The following is a 24,981-nucleotide window of genomic DNA, read 5'->3' as shown; positions in this document are numbered from 1 at the left end:
AAGACTTATTCTTCAAATGTACAAACTGGTCACTGTCCCTCTTCTCACCTTCCCCCACCCTCTTCCTTCCAATCCCACTCCCCCTCCTCCCCACCAAAAAAAAAGAATAATTTCGGAGTCTAGGAAGAGTTGTAGTTTGCATTGCATAACATTTCTTCTCTCTCTCTTTAAATCAGGTACATCAAGAGAGCGTTCACATGATTCAAGTCACAAGCAGCTTGATCAATGAGACAGTAGCCAGTCACCCAGAATGGGCAAAGTAAGAATGCTGAAGTTAAGCGAATAGTATAGGGTGGATGAACAAGCTTCCAGGTGCTCTTATGCTTAGTTTTTAATTTAAAACATCCCCTAGGTGAACAGAAATGTGGGTGTCTCTCTCAGGCAGTTTCCTGAGTTTACAGTTTAGCTGTAAAAGCTAAACTCTCAGACAGCAGTGATCTTTACGCATCACTCTGGGGGACCGTCCATGTAGTATCTGATTTGAGGACTGGTTGGATTTTGGTGGTAAAGAGCAGCTGTATGAACTTTTCTAGCTACAGTTGTGGAGGACAAACTTGTATAGTGCAGAGAATAAGGAGATCTGTATTTTTTCCCTTTTTCCTATGAACAAAAAATGCTGGCACTTTCTAGAGCATGCTTGCTCTAGAAAGTTTCAAGATAAATTATTTTTTAAATGTAGGGAGATGTATGTGGAGTGCATTTGAAGGAATAGGAGTTGAAGACATTGTTCCTGGAGTGAACCAAAGAAAAATTCAAGGGTGGAAAGAATGGTGGATGGGAGGAATGAGGTGTGAATCAGTTGGGCAGGCCATTCCTGTTAAGAGTAGATGTGTATAGTGTGGACTGTGAGAAGTTTGTGAGGTTTAGTCTCTGTAATGACTAAGCACCAAGACAAGTAGTAAGTCAGAGAGGAGGCTTTGAGAGAAATGCATCTACAGGAAACATGGGCACACTGGTGGGCAAAGGAGTCATTGCATGAACATCAGAGGGGGAAAGGTGAAACTGAAAAGTGTGATTTTAAGGGGAGCATGCTCCAGATAGTTATCATTCTGCTTCAGCTAAACAGACATTGGGCAAATGTGAGATACCAATTTAATGCTGTCAAAAAAAGATCTCTCCAGAATAAGAATGCTTGACTCTTTCAAGGTCACATTCTAAATAAAAGTGATGGTGGTTTAAGAAGATTGAAAAAAAGCAGATGCTGTATTATAAGAGCAAAACAATTTTTCAAAAACAGAACTAAAAGGATACAGTTAATAACCACTGTAGTAATATACATGCTTTAGCACTACTAAAGTAATCACATTCATGAAAACAGAAAGCACTTAAAGCACTTGGGTTTATTCCTTCATGGCATCTCCTGTGTTGTTTGGCCTTTCTGTTTTGTAAGATGGAAATAAGTGGGACTAATGAAGATGGAAATTTGGCTGTCAGAAGCTTACTTACATAATGAAACTGCTGGAGCACTAGTTAAATAATTTGCAGAACTCTCATGTAACTTTTTACTTCCAGTGTTTGCATCCAAATTTGAAGTATCCATAACATTATATTTTAGTTCATTAAGGATAAGAATACCTCTTGCCAAGTCCATGAACCTTTACTAGCTTTCAGAGCTTGATGCTCTTATTGTGTTTAGAGGTGAGTGACAGAAATATGTTGGAATTCCAATCTGGAACATTTCTGAAGTGTTATATGAACAGAAGAGCTTCTATGTTGATCTTCAGTCAGGTGAACAAATACAGCAGTTCCATTTCCTGAATGCTTTCATTTTGTTTTGGAAGGGCTCCAACAAGTGCCATTGAATCAAGATGTAAAAAGAAAGTCAAAGCAGAGATTGTGTGCCCTGTATTCACAAGTGGTGAAATGCTGGCAACTCAGTAGGGTACATTGTTTGAAAGCGATGTGAGTCCCTGAAGAAATTCACAAGCAGGTGGTTTGGTGAGGACTTAGAAATAGCTGATATCCAAACCTTTTGTCAGCTGGTTGCTTTTTCATGGAAACTATGTTAACAATTTACATTCAACTTGTAATTCAAAAGGTTGTTTGCAGGTAGATGGGACAGCTTCATACAGTGTTTTCGGAAACTCTGGGGAAAAAAAAAAAGAATGTCATGTGAATAACACACATACAGATTGAAGAGCAGGTGTCTCTTTTGAAAAAGTTGAGATATCAATTTAATTAAGGTTTCAGGAACCTTGGAGGATTTTAAATGCAATGACATGTCCTGGATTTAATTGTGCTTTGCTTATGGGAAAATCTGTTCCTTGATATGTAGAAGGAAACAGTCAGGTTGTAATAAGTTTGTATGTATTTAATTGTAATGATTTGTTGTTTCAGAAGGTTAATTTGTCATGTGTTTTGGGTGTAATGAAGTGGGTATAATATATAGCGGTTAACTTTGTTTTCCCTCTTTAAAATCCCCCCCAGCTGGCTCCCGGAAGCTCAGGTCATTCAGAAGGCGCTCAATTCTGCAGCTAACAACGTATACCAGTATGGCCGAGAATGGATCACACACAAGGTAAGAGTGAGCTGTCAAGAAACTCCAGTTCTTTGGGGATTTTTTTCATTTCTTGTATTTCATAAAAGTAAAAAGAAATAAAAATACATTTGTCAGTAGTTCTTTTCCATGTATTTAACCATTTTGTTGACAGATCTATTCTTTCCACTCTGGTTTGGGACTTTTGAAGGAAGAGTGGGAGCGATTTCAGTAGTCTTTTCTATTCAGAAGATAGTTTCTTTTTAAGAACTGAAGAAAATGTCATCATTCTAATGATTTCCAGTGAAAATGCATCAAATAAAATTGAGTAATTTTTTTTTTAACTGGCATTAGGTGTCCTGTTATAGACAATATAGACTTCTATTGTGACCACTGCCCCTCCCTCTCCTCTAATTTCTGTGTGGGCTGAGTGTGGTACACTGCACATTTTTTTAATCCTCATTTGTATAGTTAAGCTAACTTTCTTCAGACAAATTTGACAGGAATTTTATTTATATATTTGATATCTAGCGTACATCTCAAATTATTTGAAATACTTACTTTAAAGATATGATCAAGGATTTTGGATTAAGCATTTTAGAGACAGCATTTGTTTCTCAGAGCAGAAAGAAGTCCTTAGTGCAGCAGAATGTTTTTTAGCAAAGTCTTTGTATCGTGAACCATGTTGTCTGAGGTGTGTATTTCATACTGATACTAATTTTTCTATTAACATTGAAATGTGCCTTTACAGACAGTCTTATGTTATTCATCAAGTTTCATCAGTGGGTGCCTGCTTTGTTCTGTCCTGTATAATAAAAGATTTTTATGTATTTTAGCTCCATAAGATTTTAGGAGAAAAAGTAAATAACACTGCTGTGATTGAAAAGCAAGTGCTGGAGCTCTGGGACAGGCTTTATCACTCTTGGTTTGTGAAGGTGGGTAACTTATTTAAATGGTATTCATATAAACTATCACGTAGTACCCTGAGATAATTATGCTAAGTATGCATTTCTGAGGAAGAGATTAGCAGAAAGTTGGAAGGTTGAATAAAGGTCAGTAAAAAGAAGGTAAAAATTTCAAGGTAAAATTTTCAAGTGTGTAAGACACTTCCTTCTAGAGTCACAGTTTTAGTATAGCCAGAGCTGTAACCTACACCTAAGTAGTTAAGTGTGTTTTTGTGTGTGCCATATTACAGTTTTTTTCACTTCTTCTAATTAGTATTTCATAGTGATTTCATAAATCACTTTCTGGTGATTTTTTTGTTGTTGAGGTCTTGGGAAAAGGCAACTGGCCTTCTGCATGATTTGTGTAACTTTTATTAATTTGAAATTGTGAGAAAGTAATTGTCCTCTCATTAAGTTTCTTACAGTGTGTTTTTGCAGCCATCTTATAATGGGTTCTGTACACTGAATCCTGAAAAGTTCCTAAGAGTTAAATCATTGTTATGCTGCCAATGATGTTTGCCTTTTAAAGGATGAAGCAATTCTTTAGCCATTGTGCAATGGAAATACCAAGTCCAGAAGTCATATTCCTGAAATACTTCTGTATATTTATGTGATTGCAATTATATTAACACTTTTCTTTATGCAGTTATTCTTCAAGTATATCTAAAGTTCCAGGAAGACCTCTGCTTTAAAGAAAGAACAGTTTTGGTATAGAACTAGATGAACACATGATGGGTCTCCATATAGTTTACAAACACAGAAGGCCTATTGGAGGGAGATTGTTGACTACTCATATGTTTCTACTCTAAATAAATTGCTAGCTCCAAAGAAAGATCTCTCTGTTGGCAGTGGATTGTTGTAGAAGGTTGCTAATTGTGCATCACAGCATGTAACAGTGCATCTAGAGAGAATTGGTAATAAGCGGAAAACGTAATGCTCTTAGATAAACCAGTGCAGGGACCACACTTGAAATGTTATTTGCCATGTGTGGCAAAAAAAAGATACTGTCATTTTGAATGCAGGGTACCAAGGCTAAAAGTGTGCAGAAAATTTTAACAAGTAGTGGAATTCTCATTGTAAATATCAGAGTTAGTAACTTGAGAAGTCTCCTATTAAAGACTAGGATGTTGTAGTCAGCAGGTTTGCTTGAGCTTGCTTATAGAGAGTTTTGGCATCCTCTGAAACACTTGTCACAGTCCCAGACTGAGTCAAATAGCCTCATTCAGGGTGGTAATCAGGTATGATTCACTGGACAATAGGCAACTTCATAATTAGGGAGGATCCACTGAAGTAATTAGCTGTTGTTTTATGGCCATGTCCTGTTGTTTTGTTGTGTTGCAGTTACAGAGGTGTGTACTCAGAAGATATCCTTGTGCATCCAGTTTAGGTTTTAGGTTTTGTGTGATTGAACATTACCTGTGGAGAGGTAGAAAAGAGGTAGAAAGAAGTAAGAAAACTACTTGCTTGGACTACTGCTTGCATTTTTCTTTATGGGCTATGCTGGGAAAACTTGTATGTTGCAAACACTAAATTATGTAGACAGTAACTGAAATCATTACCTCTTTCTTGTGTGCTTTCATTAAGAGCAAAATAGATACCGTTGTATCAGAAAAGCAATAAAGTTAATTTTTAACAGAGGTGAATCAATACAACATACACATATGTAATTAAATGGGATAATTAACTACAGTTTTCTGTCAGATTTTAATTTTTCCAATGTATAGAGTACTTCCAGATATTTTTGGGGATGTTAGTTAGAGCAGCTCTAAGTATTTAGATGCATGTTGGATCTATTCCTCATTAAGAAAACATCAGTCTAAAGCATTAGCTTTTGACTATCTCATATCTAAATTTTATTTGAATGTCTATTTTCTTTGTTTTTGAGAATGTAACACATTCTGGAAGACACAAAGGACACAAGTGGCACATAAACCGTCAAAACAGCTGGCTTGGAGATATTCTGGACTGGCAAGATGTTGCATCCTTTGTTCATGATAACATCGAAACATTTCTCTCCGTACGTATTCTTTGCTCTTACTTTGAAATTGGCCTAATTTTTAACTGATAGTAATTTCTCCTTGGAGTGCCATAAGGTTATGGATTGAAGTAAACGGAAAATTATGGCTGTTAGTGTTATTTACAATTATCTAATCAATTATTGAAAGCTTATTTAAGATATAACTGTAAAATAAACAGAAATGTTTATGATAAAGAAGCTCTTGTACTTTCAGTATGGATACCAGCTTCCCAGACATCTTCCTGAGGCAGCTTGTTACCTGTGTCACCTGCAAGCTGATTCTCAATGCATTATTTTATGTAGTCTTTTCTCTTTAAAGAAGAAACCAGTTGGTTTAGGTTATAACTAAAGAAGCTATTGTCTTAAGAGGTTGTGACAACAAAATCGAGCAATAAAAGCAAGGGGCTTATCTTTTTTTTTTTGCCTCAAATTATTATTATTTGTTGGGTTGAAAGCAGCTTATTATTCTCTTTTATGAAAGTCCTGTGGAGAATGAAATTAATGTTTTACACAGTGTGAATTCCTGAATAAAAACATTTCACTGTATGAGGAGAAAAAGAGGAAGAACTGAAAGCAATCCAAATTGAAGTGCTTCACTGAAAAATCATGTTAAATCCAAAATTCTTAATACACAGAGTCAATCCCCAATACAGTCCATCTTTGACTTGAGCTGTTGTCATTACTAGAATTATCTTAAATTCTGGAACACTATTATTTAAACCTATCTGCCACTATAGCATTATAGTGGTTGCAGTTAAAGCTAGTATTTGCCTCCAAGCAGTTCTTGATTTAGGCTGATAGGCATGTGTGCTTTTTGTGTCCTCCCCCAATTGCTGCTTAAGTTGTTACAGCTTCTACCATAGACAAAGATGTGAGACAAGGAAGTGTTGAGAGAAACTTTGCTGCAGTAATCCTTTTTTCAGTTAATTATGAAATTTGCTTAATACTTTCTCAAAGTTGGCCATGCATGCTTGATGCAGAGAGTTTAAAAATGCACAGCACATCGTGATTTAAAATAAATGTGGAGTTTCCTTCCAGGCAAGAGGCATAGAAGGAGGAGAAACTACCTGATAAGAGTGTGTCATTTGCAGCATTGCTGCACAGTGTTCAGAAACCATGATGTAAAGTGTGCTTCAGTAATCTAAACAGACTAGAGAGAGGCGAAGCAAAGTGTAAAGAGAATAAATATTTAAGAATGAAAAACATTAATATTAAATTTTTCATCTAGCTAACTTGATTGCTTTACTTGTAAAACTTGGTTTAGAAGTTCAAGAAAAAAGTGCCAGCAATTGACTTGCTTTCCTGTTTATTTCCAGGAACTCTTTACTCATCACCTGTGGGGAAACACCTGTCTTTATTCTCCATATACTCGTGTCCTTAATAGCAGACTATAAACCAGTCAGCTTAGTCTAAAACTCTAAATCCTGATTTCACATCTTTAATGAGCAGTGTTTTCTTTCTTGGCTTGCTCATCTACAGTGCATTGCATAAATCTTACTCAGACTAATATTTTAAATTAAAATTGACAAACTACAGTCTCTGTTCTTGTTTAGGTCATTAAAACTTGGAGTTTATGAAAATAAGAATAGTTTTTGCTTAAATCTGGTATTTACGAGTTTCTTACCTAGCCTAAGATACAAAGCAGCCTTACTGTATTCAGGATTTATGTTCTTACCAGAGCATGAAAACCTTTCTCCTGGTATTTTGAGGTGGAACAATGGGTTACTAGAATGGATTACTGAATTGGGAAGGGTTACTATTTTAAATTATGTGAGTGCTTTTGGGAGCGTATGGTCTGGGGATTTAATTTTTCTTTTGCTTAAGTTCTTTAGTTTGGGTTTTTTGTTTCTTTGGTTTTTTTCCTATTTTATGGAACTTTGGGTGGGGTTTAGACCAGAGTAGATGGGGCTTTGAGCAACCAGGGGTGAGGAAAGGTGACCCTGCCTACGGCAGGACGATTGGGACCAGATGATATTTAAAGTCCCTTTCAACCCAAACTGTTCTATCTTTTTAATTTTTGTTTGAGTGTGTTGTTCATGGGGACAGTGAGGTTGAACACTTGAAATCAATGCTAGCTTGAAGCTCTTAAGAATATAGCTAGACACAGTACAGTCCCAAAGCTGTGGTGACAGTTTTTTTAATGTACAGATAATTTAAAGGCAATGAGATAGCTGTAAAGAACTGGGTAAAGAAGCGGATATACAGCTCTAATGAGATTTCCTCCACTTTTGGAAAAAGAATAAATGTGTATGATTACACTACTTGCATGTAACAAATATTTATGCATAGGTTGAGTTTACCAAAAAATAACTGTCTTGCTAGCCCCTTCTTGGCTTTCTGAAGTATTTCAGAATAGAAAAAATGACAGTTTTCTCTGAAAATATAGCTATTTGACAATGTCATATTACAGCCACAAGCAGATAAGCTCTTCTCCACTGATGGAAGTCATAGGAAGTGTTCTTCCTCCTTAACACAAGAAGGAGTGTTTGCTGTAAGAAAAATGTTAAGAGAAGACAGATGCTAGTGGTTCACTTCAGGCTTTTCCTGTAATGGAAGAAATTTTCATTTTACAGTTGGAAGTATATAATTAAATTACTGATGTAGGTGTGCTGGGGAATTGCTGGTGTTCATTTAATTTGTAACAACATGCATGGATTCAACTTTGCAACTTTGAGTATCAGGTAAAGCTTGGAAGACTTCTGTACCCCCTTCAAAATGTGCTGTTCATTATAGCAGTTATGCTTAGCTGTAGTTTGATGTAGACAGACCTTAATTATTTTAAAGTAATTTATTATATAAATATGTAAATTGCCTGAAGATTTAATGTGAAGATAAGCTTTTCCAAGTCATAGTTTGCTTTTTTTTCTAAAAGCTTTGTTGTTAGCAGCACTGGTGCCTTTTTCCAGTATTAGAAGTAGTAGTGTTAAAAAACAGCATAATATAATCAGTGATGTGTTTCTGAAGTGGGGTTTATCTCATCTGATTCTTGGCAGAGAGAGCAAGAGTGGAGCCTCACTTAAGCCTTTCACCCCATACTCCACTCTGAGGTAGTTTATCAGATGGATGAAATAGGCAGCATGTAGCTGGACTATTAAGACTTAATTTCTGAAAAATAAAAAAGACTCATTCTTTCCTCACTCATCTGCTCTTCCATTCATAACCCTTTTTCTCCATTTCTTGTATGCTTGTAGCATTAAGAAAGTGAATTGCTGCTGGGTAAATCTGTGTATAATGACTCAGAGCTCCCTTGATGTTACATGAGACATTGCTAACGTCTTCTTAATTTGATCTTTTGGCTCCTTGCACAAGAATACTCATAATTCCACCAGCAGGTGGTATCTCATTCAGAGATCTCCCAGGCAGGAAGAAAGAAGACCTTTCACAAAGATACACAGCAAGTTTCAGCTCAGTTAGGTTTCCCTTTCCGTGCTTTTAGCATGACTGATCTGTGCATTTTAAATCAAGTCAGTTTCTCAAATATTTCACTGAGATACTACAAATCCTAATATTTTCTCTGGCTTCAGCAATTTCTTCAAGTAATTTCATAAGTTTATAGCAACTCAGTCCATTTCTCAATAATATATCAACTAGCACGTTGAGTTGGTTTTTTTTTTTTCATCTTTGTGTCCAATTTTATTCCCTTTATACAGAATGGAGTTAGGTACACAGTTTTATGTGACTTCCAGTTTTCTGACTTGAAGTTCTCAGCAAATTACTGTTCTGGTCAAGTGCTTTATTCCCTCATTTTCAGATGTTGACCAGTTTAAAAGTGGCCAAGAGGACACCCTAGATGCCTGAGAACGTTGTGTACAGTTTTGCTTTCTTGTCTGTTACATACTGGAAAGGTACAGTAACTGATGCTGATGGTAGCACAGCACAGTGTGATGTATAAGAGGGTCCTGAATTCTGTACAGCTTTGTAGCTCTTTTAAACACTGATCCCTTACAGCTGCTTACAGAGCAGTGGTTTGGGGAAAGAGGTTTTCTGTTATTTAATAGTAAAAAAATAACTAAAAGTAATGTAACATTATTGCATAAATATTCAAACTTTGTTGTGCTTTGCAGAACTCAGGCGGGAAGGTGTTAACAGTTCTTTGTGTGTAGTAGGTGAGCTCATCAACTCAGCTGCAGTAGGCTCTGGGAATCAAACAGCATTATGAACTCTGAGCTGCAGCTGCATGTAATTTGATTTTGTGAGTGGTAGGGAAGTATTTGAGAACTTTCTGATACTGTATTCAGTAATGATTAATGTCTGCTTTGTCTGTCTCCTCACCTTAGCTATGAAAAGCTTGTATCTTGAAATTTTAATGATACATATGTGTAACGAGGAATTACTCTCATTGGAGACGAGTCCTAAAAGATGCAGTTGCTCTCATAGGACATGCCAAAGCTGTAGAAAGGCACTATCTGCACTTAGTCTAAAGCAGATGCTGGTGATAACTAGTCCAACAGTTCCAATCACTGACTCCACCAAACAAGGATGTTCCCGTAGGAGAACTATTCCTTATGCTAGTTGAACAGCCTGATACCTACATTTAAACTACCTGCAGTTGTACATTCCTGGTTATCAGCCCTCTGGATAAAGCTTCTAGGGAAAGTGTTCAATAAATCCTGCCTATACTGGAGAAACATCCTATTTGGAGGAAAACTTTCACAGTCTCACAAATTCTTTGCTCTCCTCTGGCAGATGGAACAAGCTCCTCTCCTTGTGAACTCTCACTGGTATCAGTTCAGCTTACCTGTTGCAAATGAGGGTTTTAACAATTGCTGTGATTACTAGTCAGAAGGCTTTTAAATCCAGCTAGTTTTCTTTGGAGCAAAACTTTACTAGACCAGTTTTCATTAACATCATGCTTCATGCCAATGGTTTGCTTAACAGTCTCTTAAACATTATCATTATGTACTGAAAGTGGTCAGTCCTTAAAAAACATGTCCTACATGAGCTGTGAGACTAAAAAACTGTTATGATGGTGCTGTGTAGTTAGCACCAATAGAGGCTGTCCTTAATGATCTGAGTCACAAGAGTCTAAATTATCTGACTTAAGAGCTCTTACATATGCAAAGCTGGAACTTGATGGGCAGAGTTTTCCCTCAAATTAAGGAGTTTGTCCTTTCATAAGGTGTTTTTGTTCTGGACAACTCCCACCCCTTGACCCCTGAGTGCACTATATGCTGTGATACTTGGGAAAAGTATTATTTTTCCAGGTCATGACAGGTGCCTTGTCCTGTTGTTAGCCTGTTGTGTTTTCCCCCCACCTTTTCTTAGTTCCTACTTCATTTTCTTGAAGGAAAAGCGGTCCTCCTAGCTCGTATTGTTGTGCATCTTCAATGCTTTCTTACTCAAAGCACAGCTCATGTTTAAGAGGCCTTTGTTTTCATCCTGTATCCCTATTTTCAAGGCCTTTGCTGCTGTTCTGTGATTCAACTCCACACTATAGCAGAAGACCTGTGGCACAGAAGCTCCTGTTCAAATGCCAAGTTCTAGTAAGAAGCTTAAATGTCTGCAAGGGGAACCTTGCATACAACTTAAGGCCTGCTATTAGCAATGGTACCAATATCCTTCCTGAATACCAGCTGAAAGGCCTGTGCATCAGCTAAAAGCCATTCCCTCAGAATTCACTGTCCTCTGTGTCTACAGTCCTCATAACATAGTGTGCACATGATAATGTTACCTGGGTGCTGCAGGAATTTGGTGCACTGCTGCACCCCCAGAATGAATTCATAGTCCATAGAAGAAGCAAAGGGACAGGTACCAGTGGGAGAACATTTTTCAGCAGTGTCCACTTCTAGCCTCACTTGAATTCTCAAGAGACACTAATAAAATCCGTGCAAAAGACGATCTTTAACATCCATAATTCCCATTAAATAGTAGGAAGCATGAATTGAATTGATCTTTCTATGTTGTAATTCCCTGTCATTTCCTGCAGCCCTTATTCCTTCTCCAGTTCATGCCTAATAAATTATGTTTAATATGATTCACTCCTAAAGGAGGGAAGATCACATGGCTTACACTCCTTTGTCTGCTCTACAAATGCTGACTACTGAGGAAGGGTTTTTTTTTGTTTTTAGGGAGTTTTTGGTTGGTTGGTTTTGTTTTAATTCAGTCTAATTGTGATTTCTTAAACCAAGGCTTACAGTTGCTAGTTTTGAAGTCTTCTCTTATGACTTTGAACCTGAAGAGCTTTTGTGTAAGAGCTTTTACAATCTTTCCAGTTACATTAGTTAGTCTGAAAGAAGACTTGTTTGTGATCTTGCTTCTTTTATATGTTAGAATCACTTTGGCTTATACATTCTTACTGTATTCCTTCTGGGTGAAATATTTGTTTGAAACTAGTGTGCATTGCATTTAGGATGCCTCTATGTGCCTTCTTTTGATGCATTAAAACTAGTCTTTACTATATGTAACCATAAGCAATCGGTTCCCCAAGCCAGTACAAGTTTTAGTAGATTATCTAATATTGTTTGATTTATTTTAAATAATTACTTGACCAACTGATGCAGCCTTACTCAAAATCACAACTTCTGCATTTCTCTGCAAATATTACTAAAAACATGCATTTCATTACCATGAAAGCTTTTAACAACAAATTTGTTGAAGTATTAATTTGATTATTTGACTGGGAGCATTAGATTTATTTCTACCCAGTTCTGCTTTTGAAAAGGTGAATATTTTCTCCCAAGACAAGATCTACTTGACAGCAATGTTAATCACAATAAATGTCACCACATCTAGTTCTTTTGCAATTTTGCATAATGAAATAACTTGGAATACTGAGAGAAAAATTTCAAAACCTTATAATCAGCTACATAGAAACTTATATTTGATAAAGTGGACATTTTCACTTGATAGAACCTGCTGCAGTGTAGGAGTGAGGGAAGATGATTTTCTTTTAAAGTGATCTTTGTATAGCTTGATGGAGATGAATCATTCGGCAAGTAATTCTCTGTCCTTGCTAATAGCATCCAATGTCTAACTCTGTCTTCTCCCTCCTTTTTCAGATTCTCGAGTCTCTGTGGATAGTGATGAGTCGCAATGTGAGCCTCTTGTTTACTACGGTTACAGCATTAGTGACAATCCTCTTCCACAGTGGGACAGCTCTTCTCAATTTTGTGCTTTCAGTGGTAAGTAGTATGTCATTGATTTACGTGGTTCATTTTACTGGACTAACCTAATTGCACATATTGTAACAAAACTCAAACCTAAAGCATTGAAAACATCTTCTAAACTTATCTAATACCAAGATTCTTTAAGATTTTACAAATTTGCTATTTATTTGGGGTCATTCTAGATGGAGGGCAAGAATAGGAGGTAGTAAGTCTTCCTGTCATTCTGTTAGTGGGAAATTCTTGTTTCAGGCCTTGAAGGTACTGTGGGTGTTCAAGCAAGGCTGGTACCCTGACTGGAACCAGCACGGGCGGCTATCCTCAGCCGCGCGGTCCATATCCCACTGCATCAATGTGATGGATGGCAAATATGGCGATTTATTGCAGGGAAACTTAACATTTTATAGCCTGGGGGTCACTGTGTTACTCCCATCTGCATACGTCACACCTGGGTGCTATTGGCTAATTGCAGGGGGTTTTACTATCCTAACAGAGAGGGGTCGGATAACTTTCCGTAACATCCCGAATTCTTCCGCATCGCCAGGCCCTAACTACAACATATCCCCTCTCTCCATGAATAACTAGTTTGCTAAAATATAAAAGTATTGAAAATGGATAATATAAAATTGAGTTCAAAGATTAACACAAGTAAAATCATCACAACTGGTCTAATTAGGGTAGACACCAGGGTGGTTAGCCACGAAGACTGATCGAACCAGGATTGGAACCAGCTTTGCTGGGCTTCTCTCTCTGCTTTTCGTTGAGACAGCCTGTCTCGTAGCTCTGCCATGGTGTCTCTCACTATTTCGGTGTGGTCAGCGTAGAAGCAGCATTCTTCTTGCAGGGCGATGCAGAGGCCTCTGTTGCATGAACACAAGTTTGAGACCTCACTTGCTCTGCAAAACAACTTCAGAGAGTGAGGAGACTGATTTTTCTAGAAAGGATATGGATTTCTCAATTCTCTGTAGATCTTCATCTACAGTCATCTGTAGCTAAAGCAGTCTCTGTTGTTGGGTCACGATGTCAGAGACACCTGTGGCAGCACCAGTTGCTCTCAGGTTAAGCAGCATGGCTATGGTTACACCTGTCATCACTTCTCTTTTCTGAAGTCGGGTGAGTCTCTCCACTTGCAGGCTCAACTCTTCATCCAGGTGGTATAGGACTCTGGGGATGATAACAGCTAATACACACAAAAGTCAGCAGAGGAGTTAAAGCTTTGGGTGTAAATGCAAGGGCTTGACTATTAGATCATGGGTTTTCAGCTTGTACCACAAGGTTGGGGCTCACTGCTTCAGGTGTTATGACTATAAACAGCACAATTACTATAAATAGTTTACCATGTAAATGACACCATACTTACAAACTTACAGCTAAAACTTTAACGTTAAATGAACCTTCAAAGATACTTACACTACCTCTTAAAGGAAAATACTTATATTTTATACTAACATAACAATTACTACACAGACTAAACACTTTACCTTAAACTATTATCTAACTACTTTTAACATACGTGTTCTGGTATATATGTAGTCTAAGCGTGAAAACAATTTGCTAAAAGGATAAACACACAATTACTATTTGCTTTGTATATAGTTAGATGGAGTTTCTACACCTCTCAAATCTTCTACAGAATTTCTCCAACACGATTTAGTCCTGGAATGTTCACTGCTCCCATGATGTCAGCTGGCAGCTGATCGGTGACTGAGGGCTTTGATGTTCAAGTTGTTCCTCAAACCCTTCTAAATCTTAAAACAAAGGACAACTGAAAAATTAATAGAAACACCACATCATAATAACAACATAAAATTTCTGTTGGCAACTGTCTGTGTATTGTTCAGACACAACTGTGTCCTGACAGGTCCACTTCTGATCCAAGTCTGGAGTACCAAGGCTGTGTGATGACTTCTCTGTTCACTGGATCTCATGTGTTCAGAGGCAGACAGTCTGGTCAGATGAACAGGTGACCTTTCTGAATCTGTCAACAAAACACAGACACTTCTCTCCTTGAAGTTAATGAATTACACTAATCAAATTGCTTTTAGGGTATCAATTTCCCCCGTTTTCTAAAAAATAAAAATGAGATGTATTTCTGTTCAACATTAACACAAAACCTTATATACAATTAGTAAGAACTTGTAACAGTTAAAAATCAATTAATATAAAAGTACTGTTAATTATTAAAACACTGCACCAGCATCTCATAGTTAACCAACAAATAGAGACAAAAATCATCAGTGAAGGATTGGATCATCATCTCCGGAAATGATTCTCCAAGCCCACTTCAAAATTGATCCAGCTGTCATATTAATAGGGTCAAATTGCTGAGTCAAAAAGTGACTCAAATACTGATTTGGTACAGAAAACATCTGGATCTGCTGGCAAACATTCTGTCCAGGTAAAGTTAAGGCTTGGCCAGGGCCTAGGCTTTAAACTGGAAAGATGCCTCTTAACTCATTTCTAAAACAAGGTTCTCAATAGTAGCAGCTATGAGATGCTTACAGCACAGCAAACTGTAAAAATGCATTTGTACAAAGCAAATAATTAAAAACCTTAGGTACCAGACTAATTAAATCATTCAGCAGTTGGTTTAATTTGAAGCTTCTTTTATGACAGCTGATTTTCAGCAATGGTACATCTTTTTAAAATTCTGAAAACATTGAAAAATAAAAAGTTATAGCAAACGAAACTGCAAAAATTGCAACAACTAAATAGAACTCCCAATGAAGTCTAGGGTGTCACAGTCTGCATTCATTTCTGTCCACAAGCAGGTGTTCATCAGTGGTTTATCACAGTTGCTTCAGTTGTAGCTGTCTTCATATTTCTAGGAAAATAACTATACTTTGCAATTTAAACAAGTGTTTTCAATAAAACATAAAACAATTCAAATTAAACAAAATTTAAACTTAACAATAATTATTTATAACAAAAGGAAATAACAAAACCTAACTTTAAAAGAATATCCAAGTTATACAGCTTAACTTAAAAACATTTAAGTCAACAGTAACATGGATTCACTATAAAAATTATAAAAATTTAACAAATACATCACAATTCCATGTCATCTAGCTTTGAGAATAACCCATAATAACTGCAAATGTTACTAAAAACACTCATTCACAATAAGAATTTGCCTAGTATATGCTCAAATTAGCTAAGACTCCAAAGTGCAGCCTTTCCAAAGAAAAAAGCCACAATACAGGATTGGGCAAGTTGTCATTTAGCTTTTGTAGCACTTCTCAAAAATATCAAGTCCAATTTTTAAACTAAAATCCAAAATCCAAATTGGTATATATGCAGTTATATGTGTTTTGTATAACAAAAAGATTCACATTAAAATTTCCTTATTAAAATTGTCAAAAACTCGACAAATGGGTAATATATAATTAACATAACTGAAATTATTAAAACAAAACAAAAATCTTTTAAGTTTCTTGGGATACAGAAATACAACATTTAAACTTTTTAATTTATTTTCAAAGGCACTTCATTTAATAAAAACTTATTTTTAAATCTCAATTTTAATTACAACAATTTGCTAATTTATAAGCAATACAATTTACAAAGCTTCTAATTTTTAAATTATCTGATTAAAACTCTCTCTTTTTCTTATCCTTCTCAAAAATGTCCAGCTTTCTGTTGTTTATTGTTGTTTTATTGCTTTACTTTCCGCGGTTTCATTGAAGTAACTGTTACTTGTTTCGCTGGTGGTTGCCATGGCAACAGCGTTCTGCCGTGTGTTTTCTAAAGCCGTCTGCGCCGGGCCACTTTTTAAATCTGAGAAAAACTCTGAAAACTCCAACTGCATAAACTCATAATTACTTAAAACACAAAATTAACTCCAAAAGGGTACATAAACACCTTTTAAAAACTCAGTAAATTATGACTTTGTAACAAACTCGGTATTGTCCCGGTGCTTCTTCCCGGGGGGGGGGGGGGGGGGGTGAACCGCTCGTGTCTCAGTCAAAGCCAAAACTGGTCGGTTACTTCCTGTTTGCCGTGCCTTTTCTTGGGCTGTTCCCTCCCCCCTGGTTCCACTCCGCCTCCATCCCACCTTTCCCTCCGCCCCTGGTTCCATTCCGTTCTGGCTCCTGCCCTCCCCCCTTTCTTGCATTCCAATCTCTGTGCCCATCCTCCCGCGTCTTATCTCTTTCACATTCCTTATCTTTCTTCTTCACATTCTTTTTCTTTCCCATCCCCCCGACCACGTTCCTCTTTCTTTGTTAGAGACATATTTTTCCCGCGTTACAACTTCTTTCTCTGTGCCATCTTTATGTCTTTGGAGGGATGTTTTCTTCTTATTTTTTCTGCCACACCTCTGGCTATTTCTGTTAACTTTTTCCAAAAATCTTCTGCTCTTCGCTGTTTCTCTGAGAGCAGATAAGAATTTAGGGACTGAGGGGACTCCCGGCCCCTCTCCCGGCTCAGTTGAGCTTCTCCCGTCTGGGGGCTGTAAAGGTCTAACCCTAAATTTCAGGGTAGCCAGCATACAGTTCCTTGTTGTTCCCCAGATCTCTTTGGCAAGCATTTTAGTACATCTGTCCCACACCTTAGGGTGGATAAACCTTACAAGCCGATTTACGACTTCAACAACCCAAAGCCTTGTAATAACAAGCGAATTAGGTTTACAACTTAATTAATTTACAACTTACAATCTAACCTTTTTCGATGATTTCATCATCCTTCTGGGCCCAGGCTCTTCCGTCAAGAATAGACTCACTATCTTGACCGCTGTTCCTTGACTCAGGGTATCCTTGCTTTCTTCTTGTCCCACTTTTCTTCCTCCCGGGTTTCTGGCACCATATGTGGGTGTTCAAGCAAGGCTGGTACCCTGACTGGAACCAGCACGGGCGGCTATCCTCAGCCGCGCGGTCCATATCCCACTGCATCAATGTGATGGATGGCAAATATGGCGATTTATTGCAGGGAAACTTAACATTTTATAGCCTGGGGGTCACTGTGTTACTCCCATCTGCATACGTCACACCTGGGTGCTATTGGCTAATTGCAGGGGGTTTTACTATCCTAACAGAGAGGGGTCGGATAACTTTCCGTAACATCCCGAATTCTTCCGCATCGCCAGGCCCTAACTACAACAAGGTACTAAGCTGTAATTTGTAATATCTTGCATATAACTGCTGAGGAAATCTTATGCCATGTCTGCATAAGCATATCTCTGTACAGGGCATTGCTTTCAGGAGATGGAAAAAAAATTTGCAGGGAAATCACCAATTTAGTTCTTTAGTTGTCATATATTAAAAAAAAAAGATTACGTGAGAGTATTTTATTTCTTCCTTAGTCCATAACTTCACCCAAGATGGCACATATAAAACTGTGTCCAAAAAGTTAGCATACAAAAATTGCCAATGATTTCAAGGCACTCAGGCTCAGATGCAAAATTTATCTTCAGATGCCTTATGACTTCTAAAAAGTTTGTTGTATGCATGATCCTGACTTTTTGTCTTGCAGCAGAGTCCTGCCTCTTGCTGGGGCACAGTGCAGTCAGCTGAGACAGTTGGAATCTTGCTGTGTTGTAATTCTTTTAAAAATTAGATGCTTGAACTGTATTGATGCTTGAACTTTTATTTTTTCATTTTTCAGGTTTCCTTGTTGCTACAGAAAAGTTTAGAGTGGCACAAACTAACTTAAATTTTCCAACAAGATAATGCTCAAAGCAGTTAACTTTTCTACTGATTACATTTCAGTCCAGTTTTAGTCATCTTAAATAGAAATTAAAATACTGAATTTTGTTTTAGGTTTTAAAGTTTGTTCTTTAAAGCATGGAAATAATGGACACATTGTTCAAGACCTCCATTTTTGAATAGTACATCATCTATCAAAATATGAAGTAGGAATGTCGATCTGTGTAGCACATTCCTCCATGATCCAGTAAGACTGTGTTCAGATCTTCAACAGACTTTTGAAAACTGATTAGTTACAGAAATGTCACTTGTATTTCACTTCTGAATACAAGTTCCTATCTGCACACATGTGCACATGGATGTATGTGTATGCCTTTGTGTGGGTGTATAATTATGCACGTTTACTCACATGTGCATGAACACGCTCATTCATTCTGCTCATATTCTGTTACAAAGTTTGGAAGAGGAAAAGCTCCGTTTGGCTCAGGGGCATCTACAGTCCTGCAGGGAATGCACAGATTTTGAATGCTGTCGAAACACACAACTAAACAAACAACCAGAAAATCCAAAACAACCAAAAAACTCCCAACAAACAAAAACCCTGAAGCTTTTCAGCAGAAAATAGAGAATGAAAAGCAGATACAAAAATATTTACTGAATCAGTGAATCTGATTCACAAGCAATTGGGTTGTGTATTTCCTGATACCTGTGGAAATGTTGAATTATGCTTTTGGATAGAGAGTGCTTACCCAGGGCTTTCTCCTTGAATTCAGTCTATCCCTTCTCAATTTAGAGTATTTAATGTTTTCAGCTACAGGACAAATTCTACAGCATGAAATTGTAATCCATCAATTGTTTAACTATGGAAAGGTCTTACTGTTTTGTCTTTGGTAAATTCTTCCACATAGTCATTGGCAGGACCTTGAATTGTTGCTTAGGAAACAATTTAGGTATCTCAGATATCCTGTAAAAGAGGTCTGAAAACTTTTAGCCTCCAGTTGCTCTAAGACAGTACATATCTTTTGGTGTTGAATGTGGTATTAAGGTTATTCTACTTTTTGGAAGAGTCAGCAAGCCATTTGATAATACATTATAATATTCTGTGACTGCAGCTTCTTTTTGCATATCTACACCTATTGTGCTAAAGGAAATACGTTAATTTTCCAAAAGGCAGATACTACAAAATTCAGTTAATTTTGTATGGCACTGTGGTTACATCTGCCTTCTTCTAGCAGAAATTGAGTAGGGTTTGTACATTTTTCTGGCTTGTAATTCAGCTTAACACCATTTTATTCCACTGCTATTCATTCCCAGCCATCGCTTTGGCTTTTACTCTTCAGGTGGGTATGTCTGTCTTGTGTCTCCTTAAAAAAACAAGTTTCTTCTGTAAACGCTGGGGAAGAGCAGTCAGGATAAGCAGATATTATACTTACTGTGCTTAGAGCAATGTGCTGCTCTCTGTGTTGAAAACTGCATATGGAGAAGGATCTGTAGGCTGAGCTCAGTGGAAGACACATCATCTATGTGCCTGATTCAGTACAGAATTTTCTAGTGAAATCAGGAAATATTGTAGTAGCTTAGAAATGGCAGAGCCCATCAAGGAAGAAAAATAATTGCAGAATTACAAAGGATGTTAAAATGTGATTTTAAGAGTCTCTTACTTGAAGCTGTTACAAAATGTAGCTAATCCTGCTGCTGGAACTAGATTATTTCCCATTAAAGCAAGGCTTAATTATTGTTACTATTTTTTTTAAGCTCAAAATGAATAACATCATGCTATTAAAATCTGCTAATATAATTACTTGTTTTATTAGCTAGATTGGTTTATCTCCCAAGGCAGAAGCTAAATACCTGGGGAAATGGAATATAGCCTAAGCCAATATATGATGTTTTGGACAGGGGTCATTACAGGTCAATAGTTGAATGTGACTTTCAAGTTAAAGTCTGTGAGGGTAGAGTAGGGGGAAAATGGTAGTAGCATTTTACTGAGTGTAAAGAAATTAGGAGCAGAGACAGATGTCATTTTGAGATTGGTTATGATATATTGCAATGCTGCCTGCATTTTGTTTTCTGAGCATTTTCAGAGGAATTGAAGGAAAAGAGCATGAGGTGTCTGCAAACTGGATAAAATGCTTGAAAGTAAGAGATTTATGGAGATTAGCTCAGATTATAAACTGTTTGCTATATTAAAAAAAGATTAAGATATGGTTTAATCTAGAATACAAGTAGGTTGGAAACAAGGAAAGTGAAAGAATTAATTTTAATCTTGGGAGAAAAGAAAAATATCTGGGTCTTGTGCATGAAGCAGATACAAGCCATAGTGTACGTTTGTTGCATAAAGAATGGATTTTTCTTGTTTGAGGTATTCTGTTTCGAGATGGACACAGTTCTGTGATTTATTCTTAACCAAGAAGTTGCTGAGCCTGCTAACAGGAAAATAAGAGAAACACAGTTGACTGCAACATAGAGGAAGTTAATCCAATCTGGTTGTATTTTTTTTGTCTTTTAACTGAAACTTCTGTAGTTTGAGATTCATCGTCAAACTCAGAGGAGGAATATTCACTTAGGATTGCCATCTTAACATAAAATTTATGATTGTGAATTTTTGTGTAATTCATATCTGATACTCAGCTGCATAATGACTCTTGGGACAGCTCAAATTGACTTGGCGGTTTTGTTTGCTTGTTTTGAGACTAGATATAACTATTCAGCAATTTTGTGATCTGTTAAACATGCTGAAAAAGAGCCAAAGAACACCACAACTAGAATGTTGATCAGCATTCTAGTTGTTTGGTCTAGATGTGACTTTGGAGAGGGGCTAAACAGAGGCAGAAATTTTACAATGTCTAGATGTAAATGTTAAGTCCCTTTTGGAGCAGAGGAGAAAACAATTATTTCAGGTCTGTTTTTCTAAATCCAGGCTTGTAGAAGAATATCTTGTTCCCTTCCAGTAAAATTCAATATCTGAAGCATAGCTTCATACTCCAATTCTATGAAGTATTTATTACCTTGTAATTTAAAACTTCAATTTGTTTTGCAGGTGATTTTTCTGACTACGCTGTTCTACCTGTTGAGCTCCAGTGATGAGTATTACAAGCCAGTAAAATGGGTGATAAGCCTGACACCTTTGTCCCAGCCAGGTCCCTCCTCAAATATAGTTGGCCAATCTGTGGAGGAAGCAATAAGGTATAGTGCTGATTTCTTGTCCTTTGTTGAAGATTCTTCTTTAAATTTGATGTTCAACTGGAAATAATTAACAATTGCAACAGCTTGCATTTCAAAGATGAGTTGCAATAAAGATTTCAAGAACCTAGCATTGATGATTTCTCCCCCACTTTGTTAATAAAGCAACTTGATTGGACATGGGTAAAAATTTTCAGAGGTCTGTGCTGACATGAATATTAGTGTTTTGTAAAACTGCTACACCCATGACATCCCTAATTCATCAGAAAGTGGTGTTTGTGGTTGTGTTGGCAGTAACAGCTGATGCAGCTCAGTAGGAGCAGATGCATGCAGGAAGACATTAGAAATGGAGGACCTGACAGCAGTGCTGTACACAGTTCAGAATTATTTAGTTTGAAGTATTTTGTCTAATATCAGAGAATAAGTACCCATTTGTACTTGGAATGTATTAGATACACTTCTGGAGTATATTTTCCAGTTCAGTTTCACCTGAAAGAAATCTAGTTCATGATCTCCGTAAACCAAATTCAACATCAAAGGGAACACCAGGGGAGCGCTCTCCTTACCACACTCGGAACACTAGTGTGCTGCACCTACAGAATGCATCCACAGTGTTTCATGCTTAGTCATCACTTTTTTGTGTTGGCTCTAATTTAATTTAAGTAATTTAATTACTTCATTAATTAAAGGAGAATTTTTTAATGTTTTTAAATATGTTTCATAAAGATTTCCAGTAAAGCTATTTTTGGGGTGTTGCAGTAAACTTCATTAATCACAGATGAATGAAATCACCTTTCACCTCTTAGCAACTTGAAACACTAACATGTTTGTAATAAATAATGTAATGTAATAAACTGGATTTTAAATAAGGTGTTGAAGTCATAGTGTACTTTTTAAAAAAGTTGATGGTCTGGACAAAGTGAACAGACTTTTTGCTGAATTCTGTATAGCCATTGCCTCTTACGCCACTGCTTTCTGTGTCATCTTGTGCATACATACAATATATGAGGAGGCTTTAAACTGGGGAGGTATTAAAGCTGCTTTCCAAACTCATTGCTAAATGTTTGCCATTTTAACAATGGCAAGGTTATATTATGTTGCATAGGATCTTGAACAAGAGTGCTAACTGCTGTAGTCATTTGAAATGAAGGGGCAATTCAGGTAGAAAGCAACAGATTTGGAATTCTGCCATAAAGTTAATAGCCTTTCTCTTGACTGACTGCTATTGAGTTTTCATTGATCACATGGTTAGTATCTCAGTTCTGCCTTTTCTGAGTAGTGTGAGTGGATTTAGAAACTGATACTTGTCTCACAAATTGTTCTCTTTAGCCCATGGTAGAGGGGAGCAGTGTGAAAAAGTAGGATATGGTTTATATGGGCATGGATACTATGTGAGGAGGATTGTATTAAATGCAGTTACAAGCTTACAGGTATGTGACACATGTGACCTAATGTAGTTCTCAGAATTGGAATGGAGGAAAGAAAGAAAATCATTTTAGAGAAGCCACAGGAAAATGAGTAGGAAAGAGCCAGCATGCATCAGTAACTGCAAATATGATGGGAAAAAGCCAGTGGAGAATGTGGAAGGGGAAGCAGCTTGTCATACACAAGGGACCTCAGTCTGTGTATTCACTAAGCCTGAATCAGTCACTCATATTTGGTTGGAGTAGCCTATACTTGGTGCCTTATTTGAATTCTTTGAAATGATTCTTCTGAGATTTTCAGAAGTTCCTCACTTCTCAGTTGTACCTAAGGATTTATCCTAATGATGCTCAGTTAGCTTGCATTCCACTCAAAACTTACTGTGATCTTCAGTATGTAAATATGGTGAGTGTCATAACAATTTCTCATTAATTTATCCATGCCCAATCTGTTGCCATATGAAAAACAATTGCTACTTCAAGCCCTTTCTTTTGTCCCAGAGAAGCAACAATTCTTTCTTTTTGGAGATGAGTTGTTGCTGCAGGAACATAAAAATGGCTTTTTCACCTCATCTGTAAATGGCATGCAAAATGGATGTTAGTGCTTGGTGGTAAGATGGAAGAGGCTCTATTTGTGTTATGAATTGTCAAATAATGAAACATCTGTAGTTGTTTTCATCATTAGACTATGACAGCATTACATAGTATGAATTCACCCTCAAAATATCCATGCTTTCAAGTTGACCAAAAAAATTAAGTTAATAAATCTCAAAAGTCATTAGCTCCCACCACTCTTCAGCAGGACATGTATAGTGGTTTAGGTTCGCTGATTTGAGTTTCCTGGCCAATGCACCAATTAATATGGTGGGTTTAGTGCTGGCTAAAATCACCAGTGCACTTACTCATTTATTGCTTGAGATATGGATTAGGAGGAGGGCAAAACAGGCTCAAGACTTAAATAAAGGGTATGAAGAAAACTTTATTAACAGAAGAATAAAAATAATCAGACTAAAGCCTTCAGAACACCTTTCATCCCCCCACCCGACTTCTTTTCTTTCCCAAGTGACAACATAGAGATAAAACCTGTGATTCTAAATCAGTTAACAATTCTACAATAGTCTTTCATCAGTTCTTGTAGGGAGAGGAGCTTTCTCTTGCCGTGCCATGCATGGAGACTTCTCCACAAGAAACAGTTCTCTCACGGCTTTTAATTTCCACAAGTAGAATCTGCCCGGGAAATAATTTGCAATCGTGAAGTTCCTCCCATTTTCCTGGCCTTCCCACAGCTGAGTTAATGGGCCATGTCAACTTATGGGGTATTATTTTAAGGATGAGCTGTTCAAAAGCAAAGGTTCTCTTCATCTATCTTTGCAATTAACTTAATCTCTGGGAACAGAGGTCTTCTTCTTTCCCTGGGGGCAAAGGGTCTTCGTCACTCTCATCTCTCTCTCTGTTCAAGCTTCTCATGGGATCACAACTCCTCAGCCTCTACTCTGCTTCATTATGGATACCTCTGCTCACATCTACAGTTTGAGCACTCCATCCCCCCATACTTTCTCATGAATGAAAGGAGATATTCTAGTATATCATCATCTATCTCCATGGCTTTACCAAAAGAACTTTCAGCCTCAATACTAGAGCATCTCCTCATCCTCCTTCCATCTGGGACTTGGCTCCTTCTTTACTGACCTTGGTGTTTTCATATTGTCTTTGTACATGTCATCACTCTGTCCTTTTCTCTCTCTTGAGAGAGGATCAAGGTTTGCAGGTTCTATCTGTGCAGTAAAAGAGTTAATAATCTTGCCCAGGCCCGCAGATGGCTGAAGCAGTCACAGTGATGGATTTCAGGCTGCACTGGGCCACTCTTCTCTGCCTGGCAGCAGCTGGGGCTATGTGGGGGCCACGGCAGAGGGGGCCTGGCCCGGCCCAGAGCCACTCCCTGGGCCTGGTGGACCCCGGCTGGGCATGGGCAGCAGGGGCAGGGCTTAGTGTCATCCAGATGTTAGTTGTGAACTGGCCCAGATGTGGCTGGGGCCCCGTGACCTCCTGTCCCTCTGCCCCGGCCAGGCCGTGCAGGCCACAGTGGAGCGGGGCTGGCCCCACCAGAGCTCAGTTACCTTTCAAGGCCAGAAGCAAGAGAAAGATTTCCTGGGCTTGCCTGTTTTTAAAATGTAGAATTCACAGAGGTGGACCCA

The 24,981-nt window shown here is 37.6% G+C and overlaps 1 protein-coding gene across 2 annotated transcripts in view; it reads left to right on the top strand.

Annotated features, from left to right (window-relative positions):
- The window catches only part of TMEM245 (transmembrane protein 245), an 83,928-nt gene that overhangs the window by 33,340 nt on the left and 25,607 nt on the right, over positions 1-24,981 (top strand). For both annotated transcript variants that reach the window (XM_058831205.1, XM_058831203.1), the window contains 6 exons: positions 177-259; positions 2,428-2,518; positions 3,313-3,411; positions 5,306-5,437; positions 12,436-12,558; positions 21,223-21,368. In XM_058831205.1, coding sequence (XP_058687188.1) covers positions 177-259; positions 2,428-2,518; positions 3,313-3,411; positions 5,306-5,437; positions 12,436-12,558; positions 21,223-21,368 — 674 coding nt within the window. The remainder of the gene's footprint in view (positions 1-176; positions 260-2,427; positions 2,519-3,312; positions 3,412-5,305; positions 5,438-12,435; positions 12,559-21,222; positions 21,369-24,981) is intronic.

This window comes from Poecile atricapillus, chromosome 2, assembly GCF_030490865.1.
Source record: "Poecile atricapillus isolate bPoeAtr1 chromosome 2, bPoeAtr1.hap1, whole genome shotgun sequence".
Classification (NCBI taxonomy): Eukaryota; Metazoa; Chordata; class Aves; order Passeriformes; family Paridae; genus Poecile; species Poecile atricapillus.
Note: the sequence above shows the minus strand (reverse complement) of the source record. Positions and strands in the feature narration are given on the sequence as shown.